Source organism: Pseudophryne corroboree, chromosome 4 (genome assembly GCF_028390025.1).
Source record: "Pseudophryne corroboree isolate aPseCor3 chromosome 4, aPseCor3.hap2, whole genome shotgun sequence".
Taxonomy (NCBI): Eukaryota; Metazoa; Chordata; class Amphibia; order Anura; family Myobatrachidae; genus Pseudophryne; species Pseudophryne corroboree.
In genome coordinates, this window is record NC_086447.1 from 683,629,164 (window position 1) to 683,650,604 (window position 21,441).

At 44.8% G+C, this 21,441-nt stretch overlaps 1 protein-coding gene across 2 annotated transcripts in view; it reads right to left on the reverse strand.

Annotated features, from left to right (window-relative positions):
- STXBP5 (syntaxin binding protein 5) overlaps positions 1 to 21,441 on the reverse strand; it is a 698,920-nt gene that overhangs the window by 35,959 nt on the left and 641,520 nt on the right. Inside the window, exons 20-22 of one of the 2 annotated variants that reach the window (XM_063917878.1) lie at positions 20,138 to 20,197; positions 19,993 to 20,040; positions 5,002 to 5,052 (exon numbers count right to left, since the gene is read on the reverse strand). In XM_063917878.1, the coding sequence (XP_063773948.1) occupies positions 5,002 to 5,052; positions 19,993 to 20,040; positions 20,138 to 20,197 (159 nt within the window). The remainder of the gene's footprint in view (positions 1 to 5,001; positions 5,053 to 19,992; positions 20,041 to 20,137; positions 20,198 to 21,441) is intronic. The other variant, XM_063917879.1, reaches the window with a different exon arrangement.

Here is a 21,441-nt window from a genome sequence, read left to right on the forward strand (position 1 = left end):
CGCTGTGGAAACGAGGTCCGAGAGACCATCCCCAAACAATTCCTCACCCTTGTAAGGCAAAACCTCCATGTGCCTTTTAGAATCCGCATCACCTGTCCACTGCCGAGTCCATAATACTCTCCTGGCAGAAATGGACATTGCATTTATTCTAGATGCCAGTTGGCAAATATCCCTCTGTGCATCTCTCATGTATAAGACTACGTCTTTAATATGCTCTACAGTTAGCAATATAGTGTCCCTGTCAAGGGTATCAATGTTATCAGACAGGGAATCTGACCACGCAGCTGCAGCACTGCACATCCATGCTGAAGCAATAGCCGGTCTCAGTATAATACCTGAGTGTGTATATACAGACTTCAGGATAGCCTCCTGCTTTCTATCCGCAGGCTCCTTTAGGGCGTCCGTATCCGGAGACGGTAGTGCCACCTTCTTTGACAAGCGTGTGAGCGCTTTATCCACCCTAGGGGATGTCTCCCAACGTATCCTATCCTCTGGCGGGAAAGGGTACGCCCTTAGTAACTTTTTGGAAATTACCAGTTTCTTATCGGGGGAAACCAACGCTTCATCACACACTTCATTTAACTCTGCAGAAGGGGGAAAAACCACAGGTTGCTTTTTCTCCCCAAACATAATACCCTTTTTCGTGGTACCAGGGTTTATGTCAGAAATGTGCAACACATTTTTCATTGCCGTAATCATGTAACGGATGGCCCTATTGGAATGTACACTAGTCTCATCGTCGTCGACACTGGAGTCAGTATCCGTGTCGACATCTGTGTCTGCCATCTGAGGTAGCGGGCGTTTTGAGCCCCTGATGGCTTTTGAGACGCCTGGGCAGGCACGGACTGAGAAGCCGGCTGTCCCACATCTGCTATGTCATCAAACCTCTTATGTAAGGAGTTGACACTGTCACGTAATTCCTTCCACATATCCATCCACTCAGGTGTCGACCCCGCAGGGGGTGACATCACATTTATCGGCACCTGCTCCGCCTCCACATAAGCCTCCTCATCAAACATGTCGACACAGCCGTACCGACACTCCGCACACACACAGGGAATGCTCTGACTGAGGACAGGACCCCACAAAGTCCTTTGGGGAGACAGAGAGAGAGTATGCCAGCACACACCACAGCGCTATAACTCACAGGGATGTACACTATAATGAGTGATTTTACCCTATAGCAGCTATATATATATATATATATATATATATATATATATATAGTATTTGCGCCTAAATTTAGTGCTCCCCCTTTCTTTTTTACCCTATTGAGCCTGGAAACTGTAGGGGAGAGCCTGGGGAGCGTCCTTCTAGCGGAGCTGTGAGAGGAAATGGCGCCAGTGTGCTGAGGGGGATAGCCCCGCCCCCTTCACGGCGGACTTCTCCCGCTTTTTTTATGGATATACGGCAGGGGATTTTACACATATATAGTCTTAATGACTAGGGCCCTCATTCCGAGTTGTTCGCTCGCAAATGAATTTTAGCAGATTTGCTCATGCTAAGCCGCCGCCTACTGGGAGTGAATCTTAGCATCTTAAAATTGCGAACGATGTATTCACAATATTGCGATTACACACCTCGTAGCAGTTTCTGAGTAGCTTCAGACTTACTCGGCATCTGCGATCATTTCAGTGCTTGTCGTTCCTGGTTTGACGTCACAAACACACCCAGCGTTCGCCCAGACACTCCCCCGTTTCTCCAGCCACTCCTGCGTTTTTTCCGGAAACGGTAGCGTTTTTTCCCACACGCCCATAAAACGGCCTGTTTCCGCCCAGTAACACCCATTTCCTGTCAATCACATTACGATCGCCAGAACGATGAAAAAGCCGTGAGTAAAAATCCTAACTGCATAGCAAATTTACTTTGCGCAGTCGCAGTGCGGACATGGCGCATGCGCATTAAGCGGAAAATCGCTGCGATGCGAAGATTTTTACCGAGCGAACAACTCGGAATGAGGGCCTATATTATGTGTATTTTTTGCCAATGTAAGGTAATCTTATTGCAGCCCAGGGCGTCCCCCCCCCCCAGCGCCCTGCACCCATCAGTGACCGGAGTGTGAGGTGTGCATGGGGAGCAATGGCGCACAGCTGCAGTGCTGTGCGCTACCTTAATGTAGACCGGAGTCTTCAGCCGCCGATTTCCTGGACGTTCTTCTTGCTTCTGGCTCTGCAAGGGGGACGGCGGCACGGCTCCGGGACCGGACGACCGAGGCTGGGCCTGTGTTCGATCCCTCTGGAGCTAATGGTGTCCAGTAGCCTAGAAGCCCAAGCTAGCTGCAAGCAGGTAGGTTCGCTTCTCTCCCCTAAGTCCCTCGTAGCAGTGAGTCTGTTGCCAGCAGATCTCACTGAAAATAAAAAACCTAAACATACTTTCTTTTCTAGAAGCTCAGGAGAGCCCCTAGTGTGCATCCAGCTCGAGCCGGGCACAGATTCTAACTGAGGTCTGGAGGAGGGGCATAGAGGGAGGAGCCAGTGCACACCAGGTAGTCCTAATTCTTTCTTAGAGTGCCCAGTCTCCTTTGGAGCCTGCTATACCCCATGGTCCTTACGGAGTTCCCAGCATCGACTAGGACATCAGAGAAATGTTTTTAAAAAAATTGTAGCGTATTATTGTAAGTGAAAACAGCAAAAGTCTTTCTGTTTTGTATACATGTATGGCATTAAACCTGCCACGCAGCTGGCACCATGTACAATATGGGTAAAACCGAGCGCGTGAATATTTATTTTCTGTTTTGTTTCACAATATGAGTCATAGCAACTTTCAATCAAGACTAAAAAAAAGGCCTAGTTGGGTGTGGCTTACAAGCCAGCCCTTGTACACTGTACATGTTACACTCTGTACTTGAGAAGTCAGTGCATTTAACTGCAATTTAATGGTGTACTGGACATATATGCAAGGCACTTGCAGAGAAATCCAGTCAATTAATGTTGGGCTGAAAGCTTAAATGTTTTGATTAAAACATGAACAAAATGGCCATGCTTTTATTCGCTAAATACACAAAGTTGTGCAGTGCTAGTGATAAAGCAAACAACAAATGTATTTCTTTCTTGTATGCATGCATGTCATTAATATTGCCACTCAGCTAGAACCATGTACAATATGGGTTAAACTGAGGGCTTTTCCATTTTCCTAACACAGGTGTGTAACCATTCTAAATTCTATCTATTATTTAAAATCGTTAGCTGAATACAGTATCTTTTAGAGTGTATTTAGCTTTACCTGAAAAGAAGACCATTTTTCCTGTTTCTAACGCAGAGGCATGCCCTGTGAGGGCATCAAAAGACATGGCGCCTAGCCAGTGGTGCTGAGCTGTACTGTGACAACAGCTCTCACACGGTACAATTCATATCTGATTATGTCTGCCTTATGATGCTCATTTCAGCTAATACTGGATACTGTACACAAAGATCCATTAGGTGAACTCAGCCTACCAGACATGTGAACAATATTCTGACATCTGTAAGTAAATAAGACTACAAAGTAAAGGCCAGTACATACTAGTCGATAAAAGTAAATGTCGTTGCTCATTTTGACCCTTCCTGAGCGACGTCGTGTGTAAACTATAAAAGACGAGCAATGCACGGCGTTAATGACCCTCAGTCTCGGCCGTGCATGCAGCTCAATTTGGACTCATCATCCAAAGCTGCATACTCCGGCCGGCCACGGTATGACGTCACTGTGAGCTATTGCTAGCAATATTGCACAGTGTGCATGCCCGCTGTCGGGCAGCCCAGGAGGGGGACACACTAGGCGATGTCGCTCACTGAGAACAACGCCTAGTGTGTACCTACCTTAAGCCTGCTATGCAATAACATACCTGTGGAAAATGACAAACTGGTGTTGGTGGTACATAAACAAAATTGTTTAGCCTCAATGCTCCTGAAGTGGATAGTCTAGAACAATCATAGGGGGTTATTCAGAGTTAATTGCAGTTTTTGCTAAATTATAAAAAACTGCTACTGATCAACTCACATGCTGTGGGCCGCCCAGCACATGGCAAGGCAACCCAGCATGTATGGTGCAACCCTGTGTTGCGATCGCAATTACATTGCGACCGCATCGCAGATTCGGAAAATAGAGGTTGACACCTGTCTGTGCAGCCTTGCTGTGTATGCAGACGCACCGCCGCCATGTTTCCAACTGCAGGAAATGCAGCCATCATCGGGCTGCCCCGAAAACAGCCATGACACTCCTGCGTTTCCCACTCCATTCCCCCCCAACGCCGCTTCGCCGCCCCTCCGAACGGCCGCCACCTGTTAATCATAATGCGATTGGAGCCTTCCAGGACGCGATTGCATTGTGAAAGTTTGCGCATGCACTGTGTGAGAACTCATCCTTTGCGTTTTTCTCAAAAGACCGATCAGGTCTGAATACCCCCCATAGTCCTGTGTCTCTGAAAAAGGCCTGTTCATATAACTGCCCAAAGTGTGTGTATCACTTTATCCAGACAAAGTATTTTACGGACGGATTGTGACGGCGCCAATCCAATCCAATCCACTAATTGGTGAACGCAGTGTGCATTGGTGATCAGCGATACGTCGGAGAATTGGCATAAAACTGCATGTTATACTCCCTGACTGGTTGATTCCAATCGTTTGAATTTCCCCGACCCAGGCATCAGCAGAATGGGGAACTGCCCTGATACCTGCCTGATGTATGGTCCCATTATATATTTACAGCTTTTGTTTTGATAGATCTGATACACTGGACTGTGCAGAAACAAAAACATAGAGAACAGAGCACCACTTAGGGTTGCGCACGAACCTTATGCTACTTCCCATTAGTTAGACTGAGATATTCGGCACAATGTAATGGCGTCCTAGTTTGCCGAATGACTGCCGAATTTAAAAACCAACCGAGTTCGGCCGGCATCCCGCACTTCTGGCAAACTTGGACGCCATTACATCCCGCTCAATGTGTCTAGGTACAAATATGGGTATTTTTATCTCTATAATCCACACTTTATTTTTCTATGATTTTCAGGAAATTAAATCTTACCTAGTTCAGGCTTTAATTCTGTAGGTAGGCTTAACTTCCTTGACATCTTTGCTGAAAGATAAAGAAATTTAAAAAATCTTAAAAATCATGAAATTCTTATTTTGCCATGAAACATATTGGCCAGTGGTCATGCACGTGAATATTTTAATCGCTGGAAAGATTACAAGGCTGAAAGCAGAAATTAGTAAGAATTAGTAAGAACATAAAGATCAGCACTTGATTGGAGCGTGTCTGTATTCAGCAAATGAGTCTAAAAAAAAATCATCACAATATACCAACTGATAGGCAATAAATATTGTGTAAGCCACCTATGATACTGATACCGACACATCAACAAGTATATAATTTAACAAACAGTGGTAGTGATCAGAATTAGAATACAGTTCCCTGAATGTGATAAATCTTCAGTCCATGTTGTTGTACTACACTGTGGGATTCGTTTAATAAAAATGTGCCATAAGCAGTAATGTGTTGCAATTCCAAGCAACCAATCATTTATCTACTATAGACAGTCATCTATAGTCAGTGAAAGCTGGTATCTGATAGGTTGCTATGTAGTCATAGAACATAACTGCTGTCAAAGTTATTAAGTGGGTAGAAAACACGATATTCCTCAATGGGATTTACCTGGCCAAATATCAGTCTGGCTTACATCTTAACATGTAATGACCCTTATGGTTGCTGCCTCTTTAAATAAACCCCAGTGTTTTACTTTGGGTAGTGAATTGCCGGTCATTACGAGGCAGATCCATTGAGCTATGCCTAAAGACTGAAGTTGGCACAGTGATTCACAAGTGAAATCGGTATCGATGTGGAACATTAAAGCAAAAATAGAGCTTCAGCTACTGAAATATACTATGTGCTGTGTGTACGCTGTTTATAGTGTATTGTACTCTTTTCTGAAATCTATGAATGGCTTTGCTCATTATACTATTTTAGACGTTTTGCACTTAAGACTTTAAGTACAAATGTTAGAGGTAGGTGTCATGCTGGGTTCCGGTATGAATGGTCGACCATGTTATGGTCGACAGTCATTAGGTCGACCACTATTGGTCGACATTGACATGGTCGACATGGACACATGGTCGACACATGAAAATGGTCGACACATGAAAGGTCGACATATGAAAAGGTCGACATGGGTTTTTTAACTTCTTTTGGTGTCGTTTTTTGCGTAAAGTGACTGGGAACCCCAATTAGTGCACCGCGTCCCCTCGCATGGCTCGCTTCGCTCGCCATGCTTCGGGCATGGTGCCTTCGCTCCGCTACCGCTTCGCTCGGCACACTTTACCGTTCCAATCGTAGTCCATGTGGATCGTAAAGTATGGAAAAGTTCCCCAAAAGAAAAAAAAGTAAAAAAACTCATGTCGACCTTTCCATGTGTCGACCTTTCATGTGTCGACCATTTTCATGTGTCGACCACGCGTCCATGTCGACCATGTCAATGTCGACCAATAGTGGTCGACCTAATGACTGTCGACCATAACATGGTCGACCATGTGAACGGATACCGTCATGCTGTATGTGTGAATACGGAACTCAGCAGGCTAGGCTATACTATTTTTTACTTTTTCTTATAAGGAATGCCATGATGCAAAAAAGACAGGGACAAGGATTTGCACCTTAACAACTAAAACAAAGGTCCTGATTTACAGACAGATGCAATGTCAATGCTGTACGCAGTGGAGGGATCATTCACCACTGTGCACAGAGAGGATTTATTCACACAGTGAGGGACAGCCAAGGGAGAGTATGGGGGAGTGGCCATGCAAACATAGGCATGTTGTGACCATATTGGATGCATGTCACAGCTTGCAACTACGATCCCATATGCAGTAAACATGACCCCGGTGTCTGTGCTACGTGATCAAACTGCTACTCGAGCAGCGGTCACAGACACCTCCAGTGGGCTTCTTAATACACTCCTGGCGGTTGTAATATTTGCATATTTTCGCTATGCATTTTACATCCAATCTGTGTGGGGTATTTTTACGTGGCTTTTTTTTCCGGTGTGTGTATATATTTATTTATTGACAGTTTCTTCTACAACGCAGATTAAACACACACACACGCACACACACACACATATATATATATATATATATATATATATATACATCTCTCTCTCTCATATATATATACAATTGCAGGACCCTGAAAAATAGTTTTGCTGTCCAGTAATTTTTAGCCTGATATACCTGTTTATCTAGTAGAGTGCATCAAGACAATGGCATAAGCTAGGTAGGTTGCTGAAGTTGCAAAACTGATCCTATGGGTCTAGTACAGGGGTTCACAACACCATCCTAAAGTACCACTAGAAGGTCTGGTTTACTGTATTTTTGTCTGTGTCAACAGATTTGTTAATTACTGACCTAGCAAAATAGATTAAGGGTGGGTACACACCAGACAGAGATGTTGGCAGACCTGCCGTAGCACCGACAGAGAGACCGATGTGTTGGTCAGGAAACCCATCTGGGCGGACATATAGATTTGCCCGCCCAGCTGTGATGTCAGCCCCTGCAGCAAGTGTATTAGCAGTCAGATGACCACCTGTACACACAGCCAGATGCGCCAATATATCAGCCGACGAGATATGTCTGCAAATAAAGTAATTTACAGACATACCCGCCGACGGGTTCACAATATATCGCCTAGTGTGTACCCAGCATAATTCACCTTTGTAAGAATAAAGACATCCTGAAAACAAACTGTTGGTGGTACTGAGGGGATCTGCACATTCACATTATTGGAAATTTGGTGATCAGAGCATGCGGACACAGGGCCTAATTTAGTAAGGATTGCAAATTCTGCTAATTAGCAGAATTTGCAATCCTTTGGATCGCATGCTGGGGGCCGCCCATCGCAAGGCAAGTCCACCCATTATGCTGACTGCTGCCTCCTCCCCTTCAACAAGCAGAAATTGCCATGTTTCCAAAAGTGGTGGCTGCGTGTGATGTCACGCAGCTGCAGCAATCACGCTCCCGACATGCTCACGTTCGCGCCACACCGCCCCGTTTGCCAGCCTCCGCCCCCACAACGTTCCGTCTCTGCCTAGGAAACGGAGCGTTGCCGCCCCCCCCCCACGCCTCTGCCTGTTTGACAGGCAGAGAAGATCGCATTTTCTGCGCCCCCCCCCCCCACCAAAGAAAATATGGGCCCATGCTTAGGACTGGCCCATGCTTAGGACTGGCGCATGCGGACGGACCACCTGCATCTTTTTTGTAATTTTTGCAGTTGGACCGTACACTGCGATCCAACCTGAATTAGCCCACAGTACTAATGTTTGTTACAGCACTGTAATCGGGTTGGCACTATTACTGGTAAAGCATCATGTTAAGTGGTAGTGCTGGCCCAGTTACAACAGTTTAATATTAGTACCATATCGGCATATTCTGATTGACATTACACTGCTGACAATAATGCTTCTTTGTGAATGTTGGATTCATAACTACCTCCAAGATGGAGAACCGCAGGTGTACAACACCAACAAAGACACACTGTCCATGGTGATGGACAGTTCTAGGTATGTCAGAATGGCAGGAAAGCTTATTATGATAGTGTATGATTATGAACAGAATGCTCCATGGTTACTGGCCAATAGCTACTTTATTTACAAATCAGGGATCATTTGCTTTCCTATTTTGTATATGGGCAGTAATATTGGGAAATTAGCTTATACATTATCACCAGACTTGCAGCCCCCTAATGATAAATTTTAAGTTGTCATTGTGTCAAGGGGAAGTGATACACATCTACTTACTGCACTTAAGGCCCAAGCTCTGCTACGATGTTAAATATTTGTCATTTATCATTGTGGAACTGAAAACCCAAAGGGGACTCCACTGCATATGCGGTCTCCATCAAGAAGCAGTCAGGATCCCGGCAATCAGAATACCAACGCCGGAATCCTGAGCCTATTCTGAATGCGCGACAGGATTTCATACTGATCCCATCTCCGTCACATGCCGAAGAGAACACCCATGGAGGGTCATCAGACATGCTGAGAATGTGCTCAGACATTGCCCTCTATCAGCCTGCGTGTGTGGTTATGTTTTTGACTAAACTAGCAAGCCCCAGTGATGATCAGCCTGAGTGTGCACTAAGCATGCCTTATGCTACGTTCACACTATACAAATATCTGTCAGATAATCTGCCAGATCTAGCTGGTTGGAATGAAAATCTGGCAATGGATGAGAGCAAATTACAATCTACCATTTGCTCCCAAACACTGGAAAACTATCAAAACCTGTCATTTATACAAATTGGTTACACACAATTTTAACCAACTTGGATGAATGACTGTTTTTCTCCGTTTTGCAGTGTTTGGGAGCAAATGGTCGATTGTAATTTGCTCTCATCCATTATCAGATTTTCATTCCAACCAGCTCGATCTGGCAGATTATCTGAAAGGTAATTGTATAGTGTGAACCTAGCGTTAAGGTCATAAAGAAAGATGAAGCACACGACCAGCTTTAAATAATGTAGAGAAGCTTTAAAAAAAAATAACAAATACACCCAGGCTTTGACTGGTCAGTACACATACTGTATTAGGGGATCTTAGTTCATGTGGGTTCTAGTAGTATATTTAACACAAAGAAAGTAAGGGGTAAGTGACAGCTCTAACCCATTAACCAAATGTGCATTTATTTGGACTAGTCATTTTATGTTAAATATATTATTTCCAATGTAAGTACATTTGCTGGTGCTGCCTGCATACCCCAGTCCAATGATGTAGTCATTGACTACAAAAAGCACTGGAATGGAAAATGAAGACAGCAAGATTTATTTAAGGACAGCTAGGATAATGCTATTTACTTTAAAATAAGATTTTACTCACCGGTAAATCTATTTCTCGTAGTCCGTAGTGGATGCTGGGGACTCCGTAAGGACCATGGGGAATAGCGGCTCCGCAGGAGACTAGGCACAGCTAAGAAAGAATTAGGACTACCTGGTGTGCACTGGCTCCTCCCACTATGACCCTCCTCCAAACTTCAGTAAGGATACTGTGCCCGGAAGAGCTGACACAATAAGGAAAGGATTTTGAATCCCGGGTAAGACTCATACCAGCCACACCAATCACACCGTATAACTCGTGATATTATACCCAGTTAACAGTATGAACATAACAGAGCCTCTCAACAGATGGCTCAACAATAACCCTTTTAGTTAACAATAACTATATACAAGTATTGCAGACAGTCCGCACTTGGGACGGGCGCCCAGCATCCACTACGGACTACGAGAAATAGATTTACCGGTGAGTAAAATCTTATTTTCTCTAACGTCCTAGTGGATAGTAACATAGTAACATAGTATCTGAGGTTGAAAAAAGACAATTGTCCATCGAGTTCAACCTATTTGTGGTGTCCTATGCATGATGATTTGACTAAAATTTCTGACTGATGCTGCTGTCAGCCATTGCATTTTATCCCTATTTATAGTAACTATAATGCATGACTATGCACCATACCCCTGGATATCCTTATCCAATAGGAATTTATCTAACCCATTCTTAAAGGTGTTGACAGATTCCGCCATTACAACTCCCTCGGGCAGGGAATTCCAAACACGTATTGTCCTTACCGTGAAAAAGCCTTTACGCCGTATTGTGCGGAATCTCCTTTCCTCTAACCTGAGCGAGTGTCCACGAGTCCCCTGTGTTGATCTAACCAAAAACAGGTCCCGCGCAAGCTCTGTGTATTGTCCCCTTATATATTTGTAGATGTTGATCATATCCCCTCTTAGTCTCCGCTTTTCCAATGTAAACATGCCTAGTCTTTCAAGCCTTTCCTTGTATTCCATCGTCTCCATGCCCTTAATTAGTTTGGTCGCCCTCCTCTGTACCTTTTCAAGCTCCAGGATATCCTTTTTGTAGTACGGTGCCCAGAACTGTACACAGTATTCAAGGTGTAGCCTCACTAGTGATTTATATAACGGGAGTATAATACTCTCGTCCCTAGCATCAATACCCCGTTTTATGCATGCTAATATCTTATTAGCCTTCTTTGCTGCAGTCCTACTTTGGGTACTACTGCTTAGCTTGCTATCTATGAGGACACCTAAGTCCTTTTCCAGTACAGAATCCCCTAATTTTACCCCATTTAGTAGGTAGGATGCTGGGGACTCCGTAAGGACCATGGGGATTATACCAAAGCTCCCAAACGGGCGGGAGAGTGCGGATGACTCTGCAGCACCGAATGAGAGAACTCAAGGTCCTCCTCAGCCAGGGTATCAAATTTGTAGAATTTTGCAAACGTGTTTGCCCCTGACCAAGTAGCAGCTCGGCAAAGTTGTAAAGCCGAGACCCCTCGGGCAGCCGCCCAAGAAGAGCCCACTTTCCTCGTGGAATGGCTTTTACAGATTTAGGCTGTGGCAGGCCAGCCACAGAATGCGCAAGCTGAATCTTGTTTGGTGCATACAGGATAAATAGCGAGTCAGTCTTCCTGACTCCAGCCGTCCTGGAAACATAAATTTTCAAGGCCCTGACTACGTCCAGTAACTTGGAGTCCTCCAAGTCCCTAGTAGCCGCAGGCACCACGATAGGTTGGTTCAAGTGAAAAGCTGATACCACCTTAGGAAGAAATTGGGGACGAGTCCTCAATTCTGCCCTATCCATATGGAAAATCAAATAGGGGCTTTTACATGACAAAGCCGCCAATTCTGACACCCGCCTTGCCGAAGCCAAGGCCAAAAGCATGACCACTTTCCACATGAGATATTTTAAATCCACGGTTTTGAGTGGCTCAAACCAATGTGACTTTAGGAAACCCAACACCACGTTGAGGTCCCACGGTGCCACTGGGGGCACAAAAGGAGGCTGAATATGCAGCACTCCCTTGACAAATGTCTGAACTTCAGGCAGTGAAGCCAGTTCTTTTTGGAAGAAAATCGACAGAGCCGAAATCTGGACCTTAATGGAACCCAATTTTAGGCCCATAGTCACCCCTGACTGTAGGAAGTGCAGAAATCGACCTAACTGGAATTCCTCCGTTGGGGCCTTCCTGGCCTCACACCACGCAACATATTTTCGCCATATGCGGTGATAATGTTGTACGGTTACATCTTTCCTAGCTTTAATAAGCGTAGGAATGACTTCCTCCGGAATACCCTTTTCTTTTAGGATCCGGCGTTCAACCGCCATGCCGTCAAACGCAGCCACGGTAAGTCTTGGAACAGACAGGGCCCCTGCAGCAGCAGGTCCTGTCTGAGCGGCAGAGGCCATGGGTCCTCTGAGATCATTTCTTGAAGTTCCGGGTACCAAGCTCTTCTTGGCCAATCCGGAACAATGAGTATAGTTCTTACGCCTCTTCTCCTTATTATCCTCAGTACCTTGGGTATGAGAGGAAGAGGAGGGAACACATAAACCGACCGGTACACCCACGGTGTCACTAGAGCGTCAACAGCTATCGCCTGAGGGTCTCTTGACCTGGCGCAATATTTTTCCAGCTTTTTGTTTAAGCGGGACGCCATCATGTCCACCTGTGGCCTTTCCCAACGGTTTACAATCAGTTGGAAGACTTCTGGATGAAGTCCCCACTCTCCCGGGTGGAGGTCGTGCCTGCTGAGGAAGTCTGCTTCCCAGTTGTCCACTCCCGGAATGAACACTGCTGACAGTGCTAACACGTGATTTTCCGCCCAACGGAGAATCCTTGTGGCTTCTGCCATCGCCGCCCTGCTTCTTGTGCCGCCCTGTCGATTTACATGGGCGACCGCCGTGATGTTGTCTGACTGGATCAGAACCGGCCGGTTTTGAAGCAGGGGCTTTGCTTGACTTAGGGCATTGTAAATGGCCCTCAGTTCCAGAACATTTATGTGTAGGGAAGTCTCCTGACTCGACCAAAGTCCTTGGAAGTTTCTTCCCTGAGTGACTGCCCCCCAGCCCCGAAGGCTGGCATCCGTGGTCACCAGGACCCAGTCCTGTATGCCGAATCTGCGGCCCTCTCTGAGATGAGCACTCTGCAGCCACCACAGCAGAGACACCCTGGTCCTTGGAGACAGGGTTATCAACCGATGCATTTGAAGATGCGATCCGGACCATTGGTCCAACAGGTCCCACTGAAAAGTTCTGGCATGGAACCTGCCGAATGGAATCGCTTCGTAGGAAGCTACCATCATTCCCAGGACTCGCGTGCAATGATGCACCGACACCTGTTTTGGTTTCAGGAGGCCTCTCACTAGAGACGACAGCTCCTCGGCTTTCTCCTCTGGGAGAAACACTTTTTTCTGGACCGTGTCCAGAATCATCCCTAGGAACAGTATACGTGTCGCCGGAACCAGCTGAGACTTTGGAATATTCAGAATCCAACCGTGCTGGTGTAGCATCTCCTGAGATAATGCTACGCCGACCAACAACTGCTCTCTGGACCTCGCCCTTATCAGGAGATCGTCCAAGTCTGGGACAATTAAAACTCCCTTTTTCCGAAGGAGTATCATCATTTCGGCCATTACCTTGGTAAATACCCTCGGTGCCGTGGACAGGCCGAACGGCAACGTCTGGAATTGGTAATGACAATCCTGTACCACAAATCTGAGGTACTCCTGGTGAGGATGGTAAATGGGGACATGCAGGTAAGCATCCTTGATGTCCAGAGATACCATGTAATCTCCCTCTTCCAGGCTTGCAATAACCGCCCTGAGCGATTCATCTTGAACTTGAATTTTTTCAAATATGTGTTCAAGGATTTCAAATTTAAAATGGGTCTCACCGAACCGTCCGGTTTCGGTACCACAAACATTGTGGAATAGTAACCCCGTCCTTGTTGAAGTAGGGGCACCTTGACTATCACCTGCTGGGAATACAGCTTGTGAATTGCCTCTAACACAGCCTCCCTTTCTGAAGGAGTCGTTGGTAAGGCAAATTTGAGGAAACGGCGGGGGGGGGGGGGGGGGGAATGTCTCGAATTCCAGCCTGTACCCCTGAGATACCACTTGAAGGATCCAGGGATCTACCTGTGAGCGAGCCCACTGATTGCTGAAGTTTTTGAGACGGCCCCCCACCGTACCTGGCTCCGCCTGCTGAGCCCCAGCGTCATGCGGCGGACTTAGCAGAAGAAGCGGGGGAGGACTTTTGTTCCTGGGAAGTGGCTGTATGCTGCAGCCTTTTTCCCCTACCTCTGCCTCTGGGCAGAAAGGACGCGCCTCTACCCCGTCTGCTCTTTTGGGGGCGAAAGGACTGCACCTGATAATACGGTGCTCTCTTTGGTTGTGAGGGGACATGTGGCAAAAATGCCGACTTCCCAGCTGTTGCTGTGGAAACTAAGTCTGAAAGACCATCCCCGAACAACTCCTCACCCTTATAAGGCAAAACTTCCATGTGCCTTTTGGAATCTGCATCCCCTGTCCACTCGGGTCCATAACCCTCTCCTGGCACAAATGGACAGTGCACTTATTTTTGATGCCAGCCGGCAAATATCCCTCTGTGCATCTCTTATGTAAAAGACAGCGTCTTTAATATGCTCTATGTTTAGCAATATAGTGTCCCTGTCTAGGGTGTCAATGTTCTCTGACAGGGAGTCTGACCATGCAGCTGCCGCACTGCACATCCATGCTGAGGCAATAGCTGGTCTCAGTATAATACCAGTGTGTGTATATACCTGTATAGCTTTATGGAGAGCCTCCTGCTTTCTGTCAGCAGGTTCCTTTAGGGCTGCCGTATCTTGGGACGGCAGTGCCACCTTTTTTGATAAGCGCGTAAGTGCTTTATCCACCTTATGGGACCTGGGGTCACCTCAGAAATGTGTAAAACATTTTTCATTGCCTCAATCATATAACGAGTGGCCCTATTTGACATTACATTAGTCTCTTCGTCGTCGACACTGGTATCAGTATCCGTGTCGACATCTGTGTCTGTCACCTGAGGTAGCGGGCGTTTTAGAGCCCCTGATGACTTTTGAGACGTCTGGGCAGGCACGGGCTGAGAAGCCGGCTGCCCCACATTTGGCATGTCGTCAAATTTTTTATGTAAGGAGTCGACACTTTCGCGTAATTCCTTCCACAAGTCCATCCACTCCGGTGTCTGCCCCGCAGGGGGTGACAACACATTTATAGGCACCTGCTCCTCCTCCACATAAGTCTCCTCATCAAACATGTCGACACAGCCGTACCGACACACCGCACACACACAGGGAATGCTCTGACAGAAGACAGGACCCCACAAAGCCCTTTGGGGAGACAGAGAGAGAGTATGCCAGCACACACCAGAGCGCTATATAATACAGGGATTAACTAAATTATATCCCCTATAGCTGCTATATATGTATTTTGCGCCTAAATTTAGTGCCCCCCCTCTCTTTTTTACCCTTTTCTGTAGTGTAGACTGCAGGGGAGAGTCAGGGAGCTTCCTTCCAGCGGAACTGTGAGGGAAAAATGGCGCCAGTGTGCAGAGGGAGATAGCTCCGCCCCTTTTTCGCTGACTTTTCTCCCGCTTTTTTATGGATTCTGGCAGGGGTATTTATCACATATATAGCCTCTGGGGCTATATATTGTGATATATTTGCCAGCCAAGGTGTATTTATTGCTTCTCAGGGCGCCCCCCCCCCCCCCCAGCGCCCTGCACCCTCAGTGACCGGAGTGTGAAGTGTGTATGAGGAGCAATGGCGCACAGCTGCAGTGCTGTGCGCTACCTTGGTGAAGACTGATGTCTTCTGCCGCCGATTTTCCGGATTCTTCTTGCTTCTGGCTCTGTAAGGGGGCCGGCGGCGCGGCTCCGGGACCGAACAACAAAGGCCGGTTCCATGCGGTCGATCCCTCTGGAGCTAATGGTGTCCAGTAGCCTAAGAAGCCCAAGCTACCACCAGTTAGGTAGGTTCGCTTCTTCTCCCCTTAGTCCCTCGCTGCAGTGAGTCTGTTGCCAGCAGATCTCACTGTAAAATAAAAAACCTAACATATACTTTCTTTCTAGGAGCTCAGGAGAGCCCCTAGTGTGCATCCAGCTCGGCCGGGCACAGGATTCCAACTGAAGTTTGGAGGAGGGTCATAGTGGGAGGAGCCAGTGCACACCAGGTAGTCCTAATTCTTTCTTAGCTGTGCCCAGTCTCCTGCGGAGCCGCTATTCCCCATGGTCCTTACGGAGTCCCCAGCATCCACTAGGACGTTAGAGAAATAATGAAATGAAATGTATGTGTAGTGCTGGCTATTAGATTTGTCTATAAACTGACATGACGCATTAACAACATTAGACTGGAATAATCCAAGCAGTGTACAACACATTTAGGGGGTCATTCCGAGTTGATAGCTAGCTAAAAATGTTCGCTGCGCAGCGATGATGAAAAAAGTTACTTCTGCGCATCCGTATGCAGCGCAGTGCGCATGCCTGACGTACTTTCACAACGGGCAAAGTATTTTTACACAAGGTCTAGCGAAGCTTTTCAGTCGCAATGGCAGCCGCAGAGTGATTGACAGGAAAGGGGCGTTTCTGGGTGTCAACTGACCGCTTTCAGGGAGTGCTCGTAAAAACGCAGGCGTGGCTGGGCAAACGCAGGGCGTGTTTGTGGCGTCAAATCCGGAACTGAACAGTCTGAAGTGATCGCAAGCTAGGAGTAGGTCTGAAGCTACTCTTAAACGGCACAATGGCGGCTTAGCGTTTGCACGACTGCCAAAAACTGCTAGCGAGCGATCAACTTGGAATGACCCCCATAGTTCCATCCTTACATCACATCCTGCGTTCCATCCAAGGACCTGTATCTTCCTATGGGAGGTGGCTCTTACCCCATACAGCCCATATATGATACGTATTTCAGCAACAAAACTTAAGTTCGGTAATGAGAACACATGATCTGTGATCTGAGCTGAAGATGATTGTGGTGAATAGTAACGCCATATTCTGCTGTCTGACAGAACTTAATTTATGTAAATTTGACATAAAGCAACAAAAAATAATTTCTCCTTTTGCAGCCCTGCAAAATCCACTGTATACGTTTCTACTTTCAGATGAGTGCTCAATTTCTCTATAAAGTATTTTGACAAATGTCATAATTACTTGATTATATTTTCACAAAAGAAGAAAATAAACGGTATTATTTTACTAGCTTTTCATTTAATAATATTTATTAGAACACAAGCTATAATGCAAAATATGAAACAAGGATGTTATCGGTGAATAAGAAAGAACCAGGTTAAAAAAGTTTTCAAAATAGCTTCAGAGTCAACAAAAAAAAAGGAGGGGGGCAAATAAATACAATACACTAAAGGGACTGTGCACTTGGACAATATAATTTTATTCAGCTCTGAAATGTACATATAGCAAATAGGGCTGTCCTGGCCTTTGTAACAAGAGCATTGGAATAGTTTTTGAAGGCAGGTATATTTGCCCCAGGTTTCTTACCTATGTATTTTAAGGGTGTGGCTCATAGGGTCGACCACACTTAGGTTGACAGTGTCTAGGTCGACCACTAATGGCCGACAGTAACTAAGTTTTTTTTTTTTTGTTCTTGTTTTCTTCGTAAAGTGATCGGGAACACCAATTAGTGCACCATGTTCCCTTGCATGCTTCGGACAGGGTGCCTCGCATCGCTACCGCTGCACTTGGAACAGGTTACCGTTCCCAATTGTAGTCCACGTGGATCGTAAAGTATGAAAAAGTTTGAAAAATAAAAAAAAATTGCAAAAAACTCATGTAGACCTTTTCTCATGTCAACCTAGTACATATTGACCTAGTAACCATGTCGACCTAGAAACCGGCTATCGTGTTTTAATACCCAGGAATGTTTTGTTGGTTCTTCTGAGGGCTTTTAGTAAGTGTCAGAAAAGGGTTCTGGGGTATGGATGTGAGAGGAGAGGGCGGGCTTCATCCATTAGGTCTATTTAGGGTCTTAGGGCTTGTAGCCTCAGATCAGGCTAATTAATGATTTCACCTGCATCAGTTGAAAGGCTGCTAGCCTGATCTGTAGGACTCTCTTAGCCTTGGAAAAGGAGGCTGTATAGTCTCCGTGAGAGAAAACCTGCTACTGGATACAACTGAGCTATACTGGGTGACATGTTGCTTATGGTATTGCAGTGTTAGTCATGAGTGACTTATGGTTTGTTAGGGCCAGATGGCAAGGAGTTTATTTTGATTTATTTTTCATTTAATTTTTCTGCTTAATAAAACTGGTTGAGAGTAGACTAGTTGCACCAGAAACTTTGCACTTATCGGATCTCCCGGCTTCTACGCACTACCCCAGGAGATGGTACATATTTCACTAACTTTGTTACACCTTGTAACGGTATTACAAATTAAATAATTACCAAACATAAGCTGAGGGGTAAATGTAATAGCCTTCAAACTGCAGGCATCAGCAGCTTCCCGGCGAGTGTGGCCGATGTTTTAAAGAGTCAATCATATAGAAGGCAAAACCAACCTGGTTGCGTCTTTTAAATAATTGCATCTTTAAAACATTGGCCAGGCTCGCCTGGAACCAGCCAATGTCTGCAGTTTGTAGGCTATTACATTTATCCCTCAGTCTAGGCTTATGCTTTGGTAGTTATTTAATTTTTTTGCCACCCATGAACCCCTTAAATTGAATTGTTATATTATCAGGGCTATTACATTAACCCATGGGTCTTCAACCTGCGGCCCTCCAGCTGCTGTGGAACTACACATCCCAGTATGCCCTGCCTCAGTTTTAGCAAACCTTACTAGCAAATCTGTGGCAGGGCATGCTGGGATGTGTAGTTTCACAGCAGCTGGAGGGCCACAGGATGAAGACCCATGCATTAACCCCTCAGACTCCATTTATTTCCCAATACTGATCATGTAAAAGATTGGCAGCACCAAAAATCATGCACGAAAAATGCATTAATATATAATTTTCAGATGGAAAATAAACCAGTCATTATTATGAATTATAACAAGGCCACAGAAACAAAGAAATGGGTTGGTGTGTAATGTAACATGAGTCACACACTTAATTGACTGAGTCCTATTAGTTTTCATCACACTGATGATAAAGCGGAAACATGTGTGGTATATTACAGTAATAATAGCAGTTACAATATTAGAGGTAAATAAGCACATACTGTAAGTGTGTTGTTTAGATCATCAGGTCAATTAATCATGGGCTTATTGTTAACAAAATGACTAACTATACAGGCTTCAGTAAAAATAAAGTCTATGATAAACAGATTTCCCCCCTCCTTTGGCATCTTGCGACATATACGTCACTTGACTGTGATTGTTTATTTGTGTCACCATGGCTGGGATCCTTGTTATAATATCTCCAGCTGGCACAACGCTCACATCAGATACCTTCAACATGAACATAAATCGTATTCTAAATGTATACAAATGACTTGTATGCTTACTATAGTGTGTTATATGGAGGCTAATACCATACCTGGGCTCTTGGAGAGGGAACCTTTGATCATCACTTAAGAGTTTGAAGCAAAGCAGTATCATTTGGAATGCGCATAATTAATTAGCTGATCACACAATTAAATTTTTAGAACAGGTGATTCAATAAATTACTTATATACTTTAACACAATAATAAGGTTAGTGCATGGACAGACATAAACAATGATTTACAAATGTAAGACAGCTTCCTATTCCCCTAGGAAAAAAGTAAGCAGATTGCCAAATACCACATTCAAAAGCCAACATCCAGCCCAAGTGTTCCGTTCCCTGCACCTGGTTTCTGACTGGTTAAGTAGCATGGTTCAATTTACAAATACAACAAATCGGATAATTTATTAAAATGTCTATTACTTATTTTTTTTCTTTTGTAAGTGTATGTGTCAGTTGGGTGCCAGTGACTGTTGTATTAATTGAACCTTGCTACTTCCCAGTCAGTTCCCACCCGATTAACCAAGAAAGTATTAATCCTAGAAAATTTGTAGAATTATCTTCCCATCATCCCTGATTTGTGTTAATTACGTCCCCAAACTCCAAACAGAAGCAGCAAAGTGATTGCCATTTTGCAACAAAAGAAGAGATGGTTTACCTTTCCCCTTGAGGTTAGTTTGGCACAGAGCAAGACACAAGAATAGGATAACAGGAGAATTGTGTCTGTCCTACCTATGTCAGTGGCTATCGCCCTGGAAAACTTTCTGCCCTTGCTCTTCACTGCAAATAACACGTCAATACAAGATGTCAGTGTCTAACATCAAGATGGCTGAAGCTGTATGACACTGTGTAATATTATGAACAACGAATACTGTACCCTTTTCTATAAATATTTTCATTGATTGTTCATCATCAGAAGATGTGAGAGAGCCACAACCTATACAAGTGAAGACAAAATTTAATGCACACATACAGCACAAATTCAGCCTAAATATGAAATGGTGCCACTGTGGTTTTAGCAAAGCAAGTTATTAGTTACTGTTAATCAAAACGCAATGACATTAATGTAAATTGTGTGTCTATAATTCCTTTCATATCAATTACAATTAAGCAAGTCAAATATCAGACTGTCCATATAAAACAGAAGTTCCGTTCCATTAATCAAAAAAGCCATTCGCACAGCTATTTATTTTACAGTCTTTTATGGCTAACAAAAGGCACTGCAAACTCATCTCTTAACTTGTATAAAGCCTCTACAGGTTATTACATGGATCCTAGCTACATGGCAATATGATTACGGCAGATGCTTTCCAACAGACATGGAACAATAAGTCCCAGCATGCCCTGACAGACTCTGAACAAGACTTTGCTTAGACAGAATATCAAATAGGCTTATGTCATGTAAAAACAATGATCTACATTGACTAGTGGTATACAAATCTAAAAGCGAGTAATTTCCAAGTGATATATTAGGCAAAATGTGCAGTGTAAATGATTGCCTCTTTAAAAATCTGTCCAGACACACGAAATCTTGCCCTTTCTACTCCTCACGGGCTATAACATTTAGCCCATTACCTTTAAAGCAAGTAAAAGTGGGTATACCTTGTTTTGGAATTAGGGATGTGCACTTATTTGTTTCTGTGCATTAAAAACTGCGGTGTTAGTATTGGCTGAAGAAACCAAAAGTCATACAAGAAACGTTACCTATCACAGCACAGCTGGATTTACATAGGAGTAGCTGCCATTTTGCCAATGAGCCTGATCTAGAGTCTAAATATATCATCTTACAAAATACAGATGTAAAATGGGTTAGAAATAATGCAATTGTGTGTATATCCTAAGATATGTACAGCCTAGCATAGTATCCTAAATGTGTCTAAGTCATGAAAGCTTTAAGTGTATCATGATGCAGTTGAGGCATGACTCATTACTTTTTGGGGTCAATCCAACTAGCCGCGAATAAGTATGGCTATATGGCGCACTTACGGTACCCTATGGCCTCACAGATTTTAGTTTGCAGCCTCATATGGTTGCATACAAAAATCTTTGGGTCCGGGCACAGGACCACCATGAGGGGGGACTGCAGGGACTGGAGTCCAGGGCCCAGTCAGAGAGGGGACCTGCCCCTGGCTTCTAGCTGCATCAATAGACATAAATACAAAATAAATGTACCAATTGAAT